We start from the raw sequence: 16,516 nt of genomic DNA, 5'->3' as shown, positions 1-16,516 counted from the left end.
CACACTGGTTGTAGTTATGGGGCCTCTCCACCCAATGCTAGCTGCTGTTTGCCAAGAGGGCATGTCAGATCACCCCAGAACACCCTCCAGCGGAAGCATTACAGACAGACAGAGCCATGGTCATTTTTTAAATGGGCCGTTTATTCAGTGAGGACAGTTAGAAAAGTTAAAGTGCAAGGGGTCAGGCAGACCCATCCCACCCATGGCTCTGCTAGTGCCTTTTGCTGAGGCTCAGTGATCTGTGCTGTACAAGTCCAGATGGTGATTTTTGCTGCTGCCCAGTCTTCATTTCTTACTGGCCTTCACAGCTGATTTTGTGACTTTGGCAGCTGCACTGGCTTTCTTCTCTACCCCCTTGATCACACCCACAGCCACCGTCTGTCTCATGTCACGAACGGCAAAGCGACCTGCAAGAGGAGAGGAGCATTAAGTGGTTGTTTTCCTTTGTCTGTTCAGCCCATGAGGTGCTCTCTTTTGGAGACAGCTTACCAACAATTCTTTACTGTAGCTCATTCTCAGCTACAGCAGGGCCTAGTCTAGCCTCTGATGATTTAGGCCTAGGTTGGAGGGCATGTGCTAAGAACAGCCATACTGGGTCAGACCAAAGGTCCATCTAGCTCAGTATCCTGTCTTCCAACAGCAGCCAATCCCAGGTGGCCCAAAGGGAATAAACAGAACAGGGAATCAAATGATCCATTTCTAGCTTCTGGCAATCAGGCTGGAGCCACCACCCCTGCATCCGGCTAATAGCCATTGATGGACCTATCCTCTAGGATATTATCTAGGTTTTGTTTTAAAACTCTGTTCTAGTCTTGGCCTTCACAAGATCCTCTGGCAAGGAGTTCCACAGGTTGACTGCATTGTGTGAAGGGGGTAGGGAGGAGAATGAAATCCCCTACAAACAAAACACTGTTTTAAACCTGCTGCCTATTAATTTCATTTGGTGACCCCTAATTCTTGTGTTATGCTGGTTTTCCCAACAGATTCCCATGAAGTCAGAGGGCAGCACTTTTACTGGCTACTATTGTTCCCTGCAGAGCCAGGACCCAGGTCAGCTCAAGTCAATAGGGAACTTACTTTTGCTAGTGTCTAGTGATCTACATTGATCACAGTGAGTTAGTTACCTGGTTAAGGCAGATGTACCAGTGCTAGAGGGCAGTACCTACTTTACCCCGTCCATTAGAGTCTTACCAAGAGGTGGGTACTCTGAGAAGGTCTCCACACACATGGGTTTGCCAGGAATCATCTGCACAATGGCAGCATCCCCAGACTTCAGTGCCTTGGGATTGTCCTCCAGCTTCTTGCCAGACCTGCGGTCAATCTTCTCCTTCAGCTCTGCAAACTTGCAAGAGATGTGAGCAGTGTGGCAATCCAGCACTGGGGAGTAGCCAGCTGCAATCTTGCCTGGGTGGTTCAGGATGATGACCTGCATGGGAGGAGATGGTTAGGAAGCCTAACTGAGAAGCAGAAGGTTCTCCTGCTCATTTGTTCTTGGGGGAAGCCCTGATGGGAAGGCTATGCAGGGACCCAAGGATTAAGCTTTTCAGAAGCCATCTTAGAATCTGGTGTAGTTAAGATGAACTGGTTCTGTCACTTACTTGTGCAGGCTAGTTCTGTTGTCACAGGCACCATCTAGCTTCCCAGAGATGAGATTGAAAGCAAGAATAAATATCCATGTTGCCTAGTGGTAGCAAACCTCAACTGTGAGAAGCTTGGCCCTGTCCTGAAGAGGTTACAATCCACCCAGTAAAATTGGAGAGGAATAGACAAAAGCTAAGGTGGTCTTGGAAATACCTTGCCTAATGCATCCCAGTAGAGATAAGGAGGTGTTAGTACCATTATACAAGGCACTTCATCTGGAATACAGTGCACAGTTGTGGTCTCCCATGTTTGAGAATGATGAATTCAAACTGGAACAGGTCCAGAGAAGGGCTACTAGGATGATCTGAGGAATGGAAAAACCTGTCTTATGAAAGGAGATTCAGAGCTCAGCTTATTTAGCCTAAGCTAAAGAAAGCTGGGGGAATATTTGTACAGCAATCATATCAGAGGGATAAATACCAGGGAGAGAGAGGAATTATTTAAGCTAAGTACCAATGTGGACACAAGAACAAGTGGATATAAACTGGCCATCAGGAAGTTTAGACTTGAAATTAGATGAAGGTTTCTAACCCCCAGAGGAGTGAAGTTCTGGAACAGCCTTCCAAGGGGAGCAATGGGGGCAAAAGACATCCCTGGCTTCAAGACTAAGCTTGGTAAGTTTAGAGGGATGGTATGATGGGATAGCCTAATTTTGGCAATTAAATTGATCTTTGGGCATATTTACTGCTAATAGTCAATGGGCTGTAATGGATGTTTGATTCCCCCCCCCCTCCAGAGTTTCTTTCCTGGGTGTCTGGCTGGCAAGTCTTACCTATATGCTCAGGGTTTAGCTGATCACCATATCTGGGTCAGGAAGGAATTTTCATCCAGGGCAGATTGGTAGAGGCCCTGGGTTTTATTCCTCCTTCTCTGCAGCATGGGGGTGGGGGGGGTCACTTGCTGGAGGATTTGCTGCACCTTAAAAAAGGTCTTTAAACCATGATTTGAGGACTCCAGTAGCTCAGACATAGGTCAGGGGTTTGTTGCAGGAGTGGGTGGGTGAGACTCTGCAGCCTGTGTTGCACAGGAGGTCAGACTAGACAATCCTATTGGTCTCTTCTGACCTTAGGGCTATGAAGCCTACAGTAACTGTTCTTAACATGACTAGCTGTCACAGCAGGCCTTCTCCAGGTCTCTCCCCCAAAGCAGTCTGTTAGGGGTGGCCACCGTGCAGAGAACAGCGTTAGAGGAGAGCCGTGGTCAGTAGTAGCTCTAGCTAACTTCAGGTGGTTCTTGGACTATTTAGCTGCTACAGGGGGAAAGCTGTTGCTCAGGAGCCTCTTGCCATGAAGATGTGCTGGCACAAGACTAATGGCACCAATGATATAGTGGCGAAATGGATATGAGGTGGGAAGGAGGGGAGCTAGGGGTTATGTGGTTACTGGTGCAAGGCAGGGTAGGGTGGAAGAGAAACTTAAGGGCAAGAAATACATACCACACATACCGCCACCCCACCCACACCTCCCTTTTTTCAGTTCACAGGAAGAGGGGGAAGGCATTAGCCCCAGACTTGCTAATTTGACCTAAGGGCATGGCACCAATTACTCTTGTGCAGGCTGGGAGAGCCATGTGTCTCCTCTTCCACTCAGCTGCCATGGCAGACACCTCCATGCGAATAGAGTGGTGGAAGCAATTGTACAGGCATATGGTAGCCTTGGAAACAGCAGTGCTTATTTGCAGACTGGACTAGCATGAGATACAGCCTCCTACAGCCTTCCACCCAGGACCGACTCCTAATCACTCAAATCCTGTTGTTTTTGCATCCCTGACCTGAGAGGTGAAGCTACCAGCCTCCATGGGAGGGTCGTTCTTGCTGTCTCCAGCCACGTTCCCACGCCGGATGTCTTTCACAGACACGTTCTTCACGTTGAACCCAATGTTGTCACCCGGCAGGGCCTCTGCCAGAGCCTCGTGGTGCATTTCCACCGACTTCACCTCTGTGGTGATGTTGGTGGGGGCAAAGGTCACAACCATGCCGGCCTTCATGAAGCCAGTCTCCACACGGCCCACTGGGACCGTTCCGATACCTGGTGAATAGAGACAGTGGCATCAGTTGGGTGGCCCAGATAAGGAGCTACCATGCCCAGTGAGCTCCTCCCTTCCACACTCACCACCAATCTTGTAGACATCCTGCAGGGGCAGACGGAGTGGCTTGTTAATTGGGCGGGAAGGAGGGATAATGGAATCCAGAGCTTCCATGAGAGTGGTGCCTGCAGCATTCCCATCCTTCCGGGTAATCTTCCAGCCTTTGAACCAAGGCATCTACAACAGACAGGATGTAAGACTCAAGCTAGGCAGGGCCTGAGAGTGCCAGGTGTCTCCTAGGAGGTACCTGTGCCCACCCTGCTCGAAACTGCCTCTCCCAGTAAGGAATAGAGTCTGGAAGTTAATATTGAATGTACTCTGAAGAAATAAAGCTATGTGAGCCCCCAGATCCTAACTTAGATCCCTGGCTGAAAGTGGGGTTCCCCCATCCCCATGCAGTCTGTGCAGCTTTCCCAGCCCATCACTCCATCCTGGCACTCAGATCTGGCCTCCGTGAGCCATGCAGAAACAAGAATGCTACTTACTTTGGCGCTGGCCTCCAGCATGTTGTCCCCATGCCAGCCAGAGATGGGCACGAATGCCACAGAGGCTGGATTGTAGCCAATTTTCTTAATGTAGGCGCCCACTTCCTTGGTGATCTCCTGGTAGCGCTTGCCACTGTAAGGGGGCTCCGTGGAGTCCATCTTGTTCACCCCAACGATGAGCTGCTTCACCCCCAGCGTGTAGGCCAGCAGGGCGTGCTCCCGGGTCTGCCCGTTCTTAGAGATGCCAGCTTCAAACTCTCCCACGCCAGCCGCCACGATCAGCACCGCACAGTCAGCCTGGGGTAGGGAAGGGACACAGTATAAGAGCATGCCACAGATCTAGCTGCTTCAGTACCTCTCACCTTCAGCCAGAGCAGGGCCAGTTTGTACCTGAGAAGTGCCGGTGATCATGTTCTTGATGAAGTCTCTGTGCCCAGGGGCATCGATGATGGTGATGTAGTACTTGGTAGTCTCAAACTTCCACAGGGAGATGTCGATGGTGATCCCACGCTCCCGCTCAGCCTTCAGCTTATCCAGCACCCAAGCGTATTTGAAGGAGCCCTTGCCCATCTGCATAGGAGGAGGCACCAGTTACACTAGGTATTTAGGGGTGGGTACAAGTAGTCACTAGGGAACAGCACCCATCTCCCCCTCAACACAAGATTGCTTTAACTGAGGTGCTGTTTGCAAGTGGGATTCCAGTGGGTTTATTAGAACTGCCATTAACAATTGGGGTCAGATCCATCCCCAGTCTACAGCCAATGATTCCATTGATAGCTGTACAATTTGGTGCGGGGCGGGGGGGGGGGTGACTTGCAAAAGGGAATGTTAGAGACAGTTACCCTATCAGTATAGTCACACTGATGCAAGCTTCCTTAGTGTAGACAGGGCCTTGGAGCAGCAGATGTGCTAATGCGCCCCAAACACATGGCACCTTCTTCTCCCCCACCCCCAGAGGTTTAGATTTCATGGCTTTAAAAGTCAAAACTTATGCAGTGACCAAGCCACACATCTGGCAGCAACACCACACAACCTCAGAGTGCATTAAAGGCACTCCTGAGCCAGCCTGCTTGGCTCCATTGTCCCAACCTCAGCTGCCTCCTTCTCAAACTTCTCAATGGTTCTCTTGTCAATGCCCCCACACTTGTAGATGAGGTGCCCAGTGGTGGTCGATTTCCCAGAGTCCACATGGCCGATCACCACGATGTTGATATGGATTTTCTCTTTCCCCATGGTGCTGGTTTCTATGACAGAGAGGGCTTTAGACAGGCTCCCTGGCCCCCACACAACCCCTCTCCCCCCAGGACCATGCTCAGCTCTGTTCCACCCAGAACCACCTCAAGCTAGCAAGGATGTATGCTTATTGCCAAGTACAGGTTTAATTGGGACCAGGTTTCTAAGTGAATGGAGAAGGTAGAGAGTGAGCAGAGTTGCTTGGAGAGCACTGGTCCCACATAAATAGGCACCAGAAGCAACTAGACTAGGGGAGTTTGTGGTCACTGACCAGGCTGCCTGAGCATTCGCCATGTTAGCTACAAGACACAGCTCCTGGAGGAAGTTCTGTCACCACCCCTCTTCCCCCCACAGCAGTAGGGTGACCAGACAGCAAATGTGAAAACTCAGGACAGTGTGTCTGTGAGGAGGATGGTGGGTGTTAATAGAAGTCTATACAAGACAGACCCAAAAATCAGGACTGTCCCTATAAAAGTCAGAACATCAGGTCACCCTTCCCAGCGGCAACCAGGCCCTCTGAACTGCTGCCAAGTAGCCAGCACGGAGTGCCTTCTAGCAAGTGAACCTGCAAGAACAGTAGCCTCCTGTGACTGCCCTTCAGCCTAATTCACAGCACCTGCATCCTTGTGGGAGGGCCCCTGGCTGAGCCCTTTGCTGTGCCAGTACAGTAGAACAAATAGAGGGGAGGGGCAAAGGGAACAGCTGTAGTCCCTCACTCAGGAAGTCAATGAGCAGGTGTGTCAGGCCAGTTATCCTATTCCTAGCCCAGACTGACTACTGGGAAGGAAACACCCCCTGCCAGAGGCATCAAGGCAGGTACTTCCCCTTCCCCACCCACCGGAGGGTGGGGATGTCCCCTCTTTAGCCCACGGAGTAGGGAAAAGACCAGGATCCCAGGGAAGCTCACAACTGGGCACGGAGAAGCCCAGCTATGAACCCCCAGCCCAAGCACAGCAGCGACCCCAAACCCTACCCGGCTGGTGCTTACCTGGTTCGCAGCCCAGGGAGGACAGCAGCTACGCTACTCAGGCGGCCCCTCCCAGCCCCTTTAAACCTAGCCCGGGAGCGGGTACCAATCTAACCACGCCCCTTCCGAATGCCCAGCACCAATCATTGACTCCGAGCTGGTTAGCTACGCCCCCTTGGAACCACATGGAGAGAAACACGTGGAAGGGATAAACAAGGTAGATTAAGTCCCTCCCTTCCCCTACTGTCAGTGTGCTAGGGAGCCAGCAGGGGGCCCTGGGTCTGGGGAGGGGCTGAGAGGCCTCACTTCAGCCCCACATCAGCAGAGGGATGAATACTAATTAACAGAGATAAAGGCTAATGGGAGCAGAGTCAGGGCTGAAATCAACAGAGCCGGACTCATCTGTAAAGCCAGAGAAAGATGCATAATGAGGTCTCATCAATATAGAGTAATAAAGAGCGAGGATGAGAAAATGAGGAAGAATAGTAAATAGCTATGGCTATAAATTATAATAATAAAGTATATTACAGAATAATAACAGGCCATTAAGGACTCAGATAGGTGAAGAAATCAAAAGAGATGAATCAATAGAGAAAGAAGGAGAAATAATGGGGTGTAATAAATAGCTTCAGACCCTGATCCTGCAAACTCATCCATGCATCCCAGAGGGCTCCATTGACTTTACTGGGTCTTCACAGGGGCCTGCCTATGCAGAGGGCCCCCTATTTCAGTTCTTACTTATTTGAGAAGCCCTGTGAACCTGATTCTGAAAGCTGTTCCCCAGGGGTGCTGGAGTGTCTGCTTGCGTGGAGCATCTTGCAGGGTCAAGGCCAGTGGGCTGCAGGCCTGGGCCCTTTGACTTCAGGCCAGGGATTCTTTTTAGCGGCTTGGCATGTCTTTCCCATTCTACATATGCAAAGATATATAAGTAGTTAGCCATTATCATAAATAAACTCAAACTAATAAAGGCTATAGAATAACAATAAACACATATACATCTTGGTTCAGATTCACAAAGGTATTTAGGTGCCTCACTCCTAACAGCCATGAGCCATCTAAATACCTTTGAGGATCTGGGCCCTAACTTGCTGAGGTTTGTACTGTTCCTCCAAGCATGAGATCACACTGCTAACACAGCCAGCTGCTGTTCTATGGAACCTTGGCAGGAAGTATGAAGGCCTCTACTTCATGTAGGACCCAGTGTGATCTGAGGCTAGCTGTGAAAGAGACAGAGAAAGGGAAATTAAATTTAGTCCCTTAGCACTAATTGTGTTAGGCAGACACTTTTTCATAGTCGTTGGCAGACACATAACACTGAAAGCAGTTGCCAGGCCGTGTTAGGAAACATACCAGAGTGTCACTCCAGAGAACAGGCTTGCTTTATTACTGACCACTTATAACTGCCCCCAGAGGTGCTATTAGCTTGCAGCTATTTCCCCTTTGGCTAGACTGGTCACAGATTTTATATCAGCTCAGCAGAGAAGTGTGTGCTCTGTATATGGATAGGAAAACTTCTATGAACACAGAGGTGCCAGTGTTCCAGTAGGGGGTGCTCTTCCCTTTAAGAAAGTACTAAAACAATTGCTCAATTGCCATTGTTTGAATGAGAAGTGAAACAAGTGGGGGCAAATGCTAGATATATTGCCACTTACAGTGCCTCATTTTGGACTGGGAGGTTGTGAGTTTTGGAGCAGTGATCCCATATGGAAAGAAAGAGAATGAGGGGCCTGGCTGGGCAAGTCACTGCGTCTCTGTGCCTCAGTTTCCCTGCACATAACACTGGAATAAAGATACTGACCTCCTTTTTAAAGTGCTTTGAAATCTATGGATGAAAACTTTCCCCTCTTTTTAACCCTGGTGTCCTGGCCAACTTCCAGTGTGGGTAAATATACTCTCAACTCTCCTGCCAGTTTCAGATAGAAACTTACTTTCCTAGCACATGGCACTTTCTGTAGACTATACAAGAGCAATTAGCCAATACATGGAGAAATACCAATATCCTATTAGAAGATTGCTGGGAATGGGTGACAGGGGATAGATCACTTGACGATTACCTGTTCTGTTCATTCCCTCTGGCGCACCTGGCACTGGCCAATGTCAGAAGACAGGACACTGGGCTAGATGGACCTTTGGTCTGACCCAGTCTGGCCTTTTTGTTCTTATGATTTTGCTAAGATGCTTGACATAAAAATGCCTTTGCCCACCCCTGTCCTGGCCTCACTGACATCAGCTTGGCCATCCACAGGTCAAAACTGGAGCCACTGTGAGCAATACCAGGGGATTGATTGTGGCACAGGGCTTGTTCCCTATAGGTTGATGGTGTGAATACAGCATTTCAGTAGTTCCTGAATTTTGTTACCATGGCCATTCAGTGGCTCATGTCAGACACGTGGCTAGCTCCAGCCCCAGTGGTCCAGTGCTGTTCAAGATGGGACCAAATCCCAACGTTTTATCTCTACGATGGGCAGAACCAGTGCTCTGGATCCAAATACTCATAAATCTGGGCCTGTAGCCAGGTGCCACGAGGTTCAGATTTGGCTCATTATACAGAGATATTCTAGCAGCAATCTGAGCCTAGATCCAAGTCGGTACCGGGAGGCTGCTCCCAGGCCTAACTCAACAAACAGAGTGATCCCCAAATGTGGAGAAGGCACTGTCCTCTTTAGCAGCGCTGCAGGGGGTATCCCAAAGCCTGGAGTTGCTGGGGGAAGATTAATCTCTTCCCTACGTGTCTCTCTCTCTCTCTCTCTCTCTCTCTCTCTCTCTCTCTCTCTCACACACACACACACACACACACACACACACACACACACACACACACAGAGTTGCTCTGGCAATTGCTATACATTACAGAGAGACATTGCAGGGAGACTCCAGTGGTCTGCTTGAGAGAGACAGGGGAGAGTGGTTGCTAGTGGCAGAGGGGAAGCAAGAGGAGGGCTGATAAACTCTCTAATCGCATCAGAGGGGGAGATCAGCTTCAAACAGAGCCTGTTCCTTGCTCGGGTGTGTTAAATGGGGCCTTTTCACAGCCCTGCACCCTGCCCCACCACTCATGAACAAAGCCTTGTTAAAATGAACCAGCCCCTGCCCGCAGTCGCTTTGCAGGCACTCACTGGCCAAGGAAGGACTGTGGCTTTTAACCCCTTGGGCCAGAGATCTCCAAGTGTCACTGAGCAACATCCATGTGACATGAATTCACTCCAACATCTATCCCAGTGCCATCAACCACAGTGCACAGCCCCCCTGCCATTCTCCTCTCGGAGGCATCATCTCTGCAGATCACCCAACCCCACTCTTTGATTTGAAAGTGAAGGCAGAGCTGGGGCCAGACGTGCAGCCCTCTGGAACCAGTGGCAAAGACAGCTTAACTGCACCCAAGGAGACATATGGCCACCCCACATTGCCACTGACAGCGGGGGAAGTGAGGGGCCTGGTCAGAGATGGGGAGGAGACGGACTAAGGCCCTGCATGTATCCTTTACCATATTCCCCTGTAAAAATTAGGAGCAGAAATTGAAGTCCTCTGTTTATCTCCAGCACAGGCAGAGCAATGGCCAGGCAAGCTCCCCCACACTTCAGGCTTGGCCTCTAGCCACCTATATTAGGCACTCGTATGGCTCCCATTTCTGTAGTATCTGAGAACTGCTGTTATGCCATTGCACAGGCAGGAAACTGAGGCAGCGAGAAACAACGTGACTTGCCCAAGGTCACACAAGAGTTCTGTGGCAGAGCAGGATCTGCCGAATCCCAGGCACCCGACCATCTTTTCCTCTCCATGGCCCATTCAGTCGTTGGCCACTCTGAAGAGGGAGGAGGCAAACTGTGATACAGGTCCCTGTCTGCTGAGAAATGTACAGAGACCCCCGGATGGCACATTTCACAGAACCCATTCTACAGTCACTGGACAGCCACAAAGCTTATGGCTGCCATTGCCCTGAGCCAGACTCAAACCACTGACCCAAAGGTTAGGTCCCACCCAGCAAAAAGAGGGTGTGTGTGCGGGGAGGGGGACTCGGAGCAGGGGGATGATGGGGGCGAGTGGGGGAGACTGGCTAGGTAGCCTGTTAATAGCGTAAACAACTGGGCAACAGTGTTTTAATATTGGCTGGGGAACCTCCTCTGCAGAAAGCTGGGGCATTGCTGTCCCCTGGGGAGGGGCAAGGGGCAGTGCCATGCTGAGATCCCCAAAATCAAATCGCTCATCGAACAGCCAGGTACTTACAGCTTTGCACCTTGCAGCCTTTCCGTATAAAAATGCATTAGGCAGGAATGTACTCACCCTGGAGCTGCACATTAGCTAGGTGACCAGCAGGGAAGGAGTTAACTCTGCTGTCACTTCTGGATGATGCTATTTAGGTGAGAAAGTGCATATCCAGTTGAGGTGAATGGGGCATTTCACACTTCTCTGAGTGTCTTCCAAGGCCTCTGGCTCAATCACAGGCTGAAGGGACCTTTGTTTAAATTGAAACTTGGATTCTCCAAAAAACATTTGCGGGGGGGCAGAGAGAAGACCCCAAAACTCCACATGGAGATCCTGAAGCCTCAGGTTGTGGGGCATATTCCAGCATCTGCTCATTTCCAGGACCTGAGCCAGGCTTTTCTCTCACTCCCCACTGCAGCTCTGGGAATAAAAACAATCTAAAAAAGAAACTAGGCTGAAGAAATGAAATAAAATACCTCTTTCTTGCCTTTAATTCTTCCAGAGGCACAATGTGCTGGGTAGGAGGGGAAAGGAATCTCTTCGGTGTTCTGAGATTTTACTCTTGGTTTAGTCCAGGGGCTGGTAACCTTTCAGAAGTGCTGGGCCGAGTCTTCATGTATTCACTCTGATTTAAGGTTTTGCGTGCCAGTAATACATTTTAATGTTTTTAGAAGATCTCTTTCTATAAGTCTATAATATATAACTAAACTATTGTTGTAGGTAAAGTAAATAAGGTTTTTAAAATGTTTAAGAGGCTTAATTTAAAATTAAAATGCAGAGTCCCGCGGACCGGTGGCCAGGACCAGGCAGTGTGAGTGCCACTGAAAATCAGCTTGAGTGCCGCCTTCAGCACCCGTGCCATAGGTTGCCCACCCCTGGTTTAGTCTGATTTTTTGACACCGTCGCCCAGTGTTCTGGGCTCATTTGCATTTAGGGCAATATGTTTAAGCCTGAATTCCTCAAGGTCAGGGTCCCTGTACCAACAGCCTCCCCCCCGCCCACCGCAGTACACAGTGGCGACAGGGCTGCCTAGTGGATACTGTTACCCTAGCCTGTTGGGTGACCTTAGACAAGTCATTACCTTGCGTTGTGCCTCAGTTTCCCCATCTGTAATGGGAGCGGGGAGGTAATGGTACTGGGGGTCATCACTGGGGGGGCATTGGCAGAGCTGTGACTGGGTGGGGAGGGTGTATGTTCCCAGGAGCTGGACTAGCCAGAGATGGGGTTGGGCAGCAGAGGAAGAGCAGGGCAGGGCTGGGGGGGAATTGCCAGGGCCAGGTGGATGGGGATGGGGGGGGTTATACACCTGCCAAACCCTCCCCGTGTGTAGCTCCCAGAGCCCGACTCCCCCAGAGCCTGGGGAAGGGGGGTGCTGGGAGGGGCCCAGTTATGTGCGTGCGGAGGGGAGGGGGGAAGTGCCCCCCGCCGCAGGGGCCGGCCAGGGACCGGGGTCTAATTGAATCAGTCCCTCTCAATGGGTGGGGCGAGGCCGCTTTGTGCAGCCCCGGGCCGGCCGCTCGGCTCCTCCCCCGCGGGCTCTTTAAAAGCCCCGGGCGGCCGGACTGGGGGCTGCTGTTTGGAGACGGATCAGGGCAACGTGACTGGAGGTAAACGGGGTTTTGGGGGGGCCCTCAGGGCTGGGGAGAGGGCGCCCAGTCCGCACTGCTCTAAGGCCGCTCGCGAGAGGGTAGGCTGGCAGCGATCGCTCGATCCGAATTGGCTGGTGTGAATGAAGCGGGAGGGCTGGGCTCCGGTTCTAGCCCGGGGGATCGGAGCCCCTACCAATGTGTCTGGCTGCAGGGTGTGCTCTGCTGTGTCCCCCCGGTGTGACGCTGGCTTGTTACTCCGGAGTCACACCGGAGTGGCTCCGCGCGAATCGCTCTGCGGTAACTCGGTCTGCCCTGCAGGTCCCGCTCGCGCTCCGTCCGGCACGATGGGCAAGGAGAAAACCCACATCAACATCGTGGTGATCGGCCACGTGGACTCGGGGAAATCCACCACCACCGGGCACCTCATCTACAAGTGTGGGGGCATCGACAAGCGAACCATAGAGAAGTTCGAGAAGGAGGCAGCTGAGGTGGGGGCATTTCTGACTCCCCTGCACCCCCCCAATCGCCCCAGCGGCCTCCCTCTTGCTCCCTGACCTCCCAAAAGGTGTTCGGCCCTGTGGGGGTTGGAGAATCTGGCCCTTTTCTAGGCTGCAGTGTAACCAGCTTATGATGGGGTGGGGGGTGAACACTGCCCCATGCCTGCCCCCACCTGCCCTAGAGCAGGGACCATGCGCCTACCTCTGGGTTCCCTGTACTTGCACCTAGTATATTGCTCTGCGGTGAACAGACTCTGCTGGGGCAGGCGTCCCCTTCCAGGCGGGGGGAATCTGCTTCAAATATTTACACCCCCCCTCCTGCATTTCACACCCCTTGCTGGGAGGGATTGTCCCTGGCTTGTGCCTGTTTCTCCAGTAGCAGCTTCCAACAGCAGCAGGCCTGCCCTGCTGTAACCAGTGTCTGTCTCCTCCCACGCAGATGGGCAAGGGCTCCTTCAAATACGCCTGGGTGCTGGATAAGCTGAAGGCCGAGCGGGAGCGTGGGATCACCATCGACATCTCCCTGTGGAAGTTTGAGACCACCAAGTACTACATCACCATCATCGATGCCCCTGGGCACAGAGACTTCATCAAGAACATGATTACTGGTACCTCTCAGGTATGGGCTGGGCAGTCAAACCCCTGTGAAGAGTCTGATTATACTGGGTTTGCGGCTAGGCCTTGTGGCATCCCAATAAAGCCCTAATTTAACGGCAAACAAGTCTTGTGACCTTAGCATTGCAAGGAATAATATTGCCACTCGATGCATGGGGCTCGAGGTGTGGGGTGGTGCTGCAGCTTTTAGGTCTATACAGGGAAGGGCTGCCAGTCCCTCCTGAGAGAGACAGTTTTTTTGTGGGGGGAGTGGAGTGGGGGGTGGAGAGGCTCTCCTTTATCTGTAGGGTACCTAGGTCTGTCACATCCCTACCGGTCCCCTTGTTCCCACTATGAACTTGTTCTCATGGCCCATTTCCCTCCCCAGGCTGACTGTGCGGTGCTGATCGTGGCGGCTGGCGTGGGAGAATTTGAAGCTGGCATCTCTAAGAACGGGCAGACCCGGGAGCATGCCCTGCTGGCCTACACGCTGGGGGTGAAGCAGCTCATCGTTGGGGTGAACAAGATGGACTCCACGGAGCCCCCTTACAGTGGCAAGCGCTACCAGGAGATCACCAAGGAAGTGAGCGCCTACATCAAGAAGATTGGCTACAACCCAGCCTCTGTGGCATTCGTGCCCATCTCTGGCTGGCATGGGGACAACATGCTGGAGGCCAGTGCCAATGTGAGTAGCCTACCTGTTTCTACATGGCCCCTATAGCGGAGAGGTGTGGAGACTTCTGGGGGGATGGGATGGGGACTGGCTTACTGCTGGAGAGAATGGGTGTTTGTAAACTGAAATGAGTTCAGCTTAAAGTTACTACTGCTGGGCTCCGTGTTGCAATAAGACACTGGCTCTCTGAGATTCTCTAAATTGGACTGTCGTTATCTCACTGCCTTGAGCTCGGATTTCATGACATGATGGAGGCTAAGCAGAGGTGAACGTAAGCTGGTCTCTTCCAACCCTGATATTCTATTCTAAGGCATTTAAATTCCTAGACTGCACTGGCTTCCACAGCGGGGATTTAAAGGGCCCAGTGCTTTGGCTGCTGCAGGGAGCCCTGGGCCTTTAAATCCCCCCCACAGCTCTGGCAGCCGGGCTGGGGCCTAACTCCACCTCTGCAGCTGGGAGCCCAGGGGTGATTTAAAGGCCCTGGGACTCCCAGCCACAGCCTGTGCCCCAGGGCCTTTAAATCTTGAGAGGCCATGCCTCTTCTGGGTGAGACCACCCCCTAGGACTCCAGGTGTACTAGTAAGTTCTGTAAGTTTCACCCCTGAGGCTAAGCCTAGATCTGTTTCTTGTTCATTTTCACAAATCACAAGGGATGCATCTCTGCTTAGCTGAAACTTTTTTGGGGGTAGGAAAGAGAATCTGTCAGAACTGGAGTGCTTGGGACCTGCTGCCAAGTTCACCCAAGCTCTGCAGGTGACTTGTGAGCTGTCAATTACAATCATCTCCTCTCCCCTCATACATACCTTGCAGATGCCTTGGTTCAAAGGCTGGAGCATTACGAGGAAGGAAGGCAACGTTTCTGGTACAACACTGCTGGAAGCCCTGGATTCCATTATCCCTCCTTCCCGCCCCATCAACAAACCCCTCCGCCTGCCCCTGCAGGATGTCTACAAGATCAGCGGTGAGTAGGGACGAGCGTTTCCCAGCAGGGCTGGGACAACAGAACTCTCCCCATAAAGGAACATGTAAAATGGTGGCTGCCATTTTAAGTGATGTAATTCCACCTAAACTGTGGCTCACATGGACCAGGAACACCTTCCTACTGAATGTCTGGGATAGAGACTCAGTCACGCCCTCTCTTGGCCATGCTGTATTTCCCCTTAATGGCCAAAAGGCTGAATGGGGCCTCTGGACAGAGGATGCTGAAGCAAGAAGCAGAGATCATCCGCTCTTTGCATCTCCAATTCCTTCCTCTCCCCATGTAACCTTGTTTTAGCTCATTAACACCAAACTGACCAGCACGTGTCTCCCCAGGTATCGGAACGGTCCCAGTGGGCCGCGTGGAGACTGGCTTCATGAAGGCCGGCATGGTTGTGACTTTTGCCCCCGCCAATGTCACCACGGAGGTGAAGTCGGTGGAAATGCACCACGAGGCTCTGGCAGAGGCGCTGCCGGGTGACAACGTTGGGTTCAACGTGAAGAACGTCTCTGTGAAAGACATCCGGCGTGGGAACGTGGCTGGAGACAGCAAGAACGACCCTCCCATGGAGGCTGGTAGCTTCACCTCTCAGGTCAGTGATTCGGGATCTGTAAAATACCTATTGCTGCCCACCGGTCTCCTTGAAATGTGACCAGTCGCTTGATTTTTGAATTCCACCCCCTCCCCTTCTTTCTCTTCAGGTCATCATCCTGAACCACCCTGGCCAGATCGCCGCTGGCTACTCCCCAGTGCTGGATTGCCACACTGCTCACATCGCCTGCAAGTTTGCGGAGCTGAAGGAGAAGATCGACCGCAGGTCTGGCAAGAAGCTGGAGGACAGTCCCAAGGCACTGAAGTCTGGGGATGCTGCCATTGTGCAGATGGTTCCTGGCAAACCCATGTGTGTGGAGAGCTTCTCTGAGTACCCACCTCTTGGTAAGATTTCATAATCCTTGTATTGATTCAAGTCTGGCTCTTGATGAGTGTCTGTCTGAACATGTCCTAACACCGCAACTCTGATCTAAGACAACTAATGCTAGGATTCAGCTCTTAGATAGCTGCTCTCCATAGCAACGGGAGGTAAATGTGTACCTACCCCTTCACTGGCTTGAGTAATAAAATACTTCTGCAAGGCATTAGTCCACAAACCAAACTCCAGTCATTAGCATAGAAACTCCTCCCAATATCCAGGAAGTCTCCTACTCTGTCCTTGTCTTTGTCTAATTGGTGTTCCTTCTCCGGCAGGTCGCTTTGCTGTTCGTGACATGAGGCAGACAGTGGCTGTAGGGGTGATCAAGGCTGTTGAGAAGAAAGCTGGTGGAACTGCCAAGGTCACCAAGTCAGCAGTGAAGGCCAGTAAGAAGTGAATTCTCCTCCAAGGTCACCATGTGCCAGCATGCTCAGAGGCACCAACAGTGGGTTCCCAGCCCCCCACAATCGCAGATCAATGTCTGGACTCACTTATCCAGGACTGGCGCCTGAGCAGTAAGACACACTGGAAGAGCTTCCGAAGGAAAGGAAGATGAGCGGAGTCTTTTTCTCATTTATTGGGCTGCACATGTGGGTTTTA

The 16,516-nt window shown here is 51.7% G+C and overlaps 2 protein-coding genes across 2 annotated transcripts; one reads left to right on the top strand and one right to left on the bottom strand.

Annotated features, from left to right (window-relative positions):
• Positions 1–120: 120 nt before the first annotated feature.
• LOC115637512 (elongation factor 1-alpha, oocyte form-like) lies at positions 121–6,564 on the bottom strand. The gene is made up of 8 exons (XM_030538812.1): positions 6,433–6,564; positions 5,301–5,455; positions 4,602–4,781; positions 4,212–4,508; positions 3,753–3,903; positions 3,412–3,668; positions 1,192–1,426; positions 121–407 (listed from the first exon to the last, which is right to left on the bottom strand). Exons 2-8 carry the CDS (start codon positions 5,442–5,444, stop codon positions 286–288), a joined length of 1,386 nt encoding a protein of 461 aa, XP_030394672.1. The 5' UTR covers positions 5,445–5,455; positions 6,433–6,564; the 3' UTR covers positions 121–285.
• Positions 6,565–12,154: 5,590 nt separating this feature from the next.
• On the top strand, positions 12,155–16,516 carry LOC115637513 (elongation factor 1-alpha 1-like). Its single transcript, XM_030538813.1, has 8 exons — positions 12,155–12,221; positions 12,522–12,691; positions 13,140–13,319; positions 13,683–13,979; positions 14,778–14,928; positions 15,282–15,538; positions 15,648–15,882; positions 16,192–16,516. Exons 2-8 carry the CDS (start codon positions 12,548–12,550, stop codon positions 16,311–16,313), a joined length of 1,386 nt encoding a protein of 461 aa, XP_030394673.1. The 5' UTR covers positions 12,155–12,221; positions 12,522–12,547; the 3' UTR covers positions 16,314–16,516.

This window comes from Gopherus evgoodei, chromosome 20 (assembly GCF_007399415.2).
Source record: "Gopherus evgoodei ecotype Sinaloan lineage chromosome 20, rGopEvg1_v1.p, whole genome shotgun sequence".
Classification (NCBI taxonomy): domain Eukaryota; kingdom Metazoa; phylum Chordata; order Testudines; family Testudinidae; genus Gopherus; species Gopherus evgoodei.
This window is presented reverse-complemented; position numbering and strand designations above follow the sequence as displayed.

Coding starts and splice junctions, on each gene's coding strand:
- LOC115637512 (XM_030538812.1), bottom strand. CDS start 5,444: ATGGGGAAAGAGAAAATCCATATCAACATCGTGGTGATCGGCCATGTG. Junction 3,904..4,211: donor TGCTGGAGGCCAGCGCCAAA/GTAAGTAGCATT, acceptor TGTCTGTTGTAG/ATGCCTTGGTTCAAAGGCTG. Junction 408..1,191: donor CTCAGAGTACCCACCTCTTG/GTAAGACTCTAA, acceptor CTCCTCTTGCAG/GTCGCTTTGCCGTTCGTGAC.
- LOC115637513 (XM_030538813.1), top strand. CDS start 12,548: ATGGGCAAGGAGAAAACCCACATCAACATCGTGGTGATCGGCCACGTG. Junction 13,320..13,682: donor TGATTACTGGTACCTCTCAG/GTATGGGCTGGG, acceptor TTCCCTCCCCAG/GCTGACTGTGCGGTGCTGAT. Junction 13,980..14,777: donor TGCTGGAGGCCAGTGCCAAT/GTGAGTAGCCTA, acceptor CATACCTTGCAG/ATGCCTTGGTTCAAAGGCTG.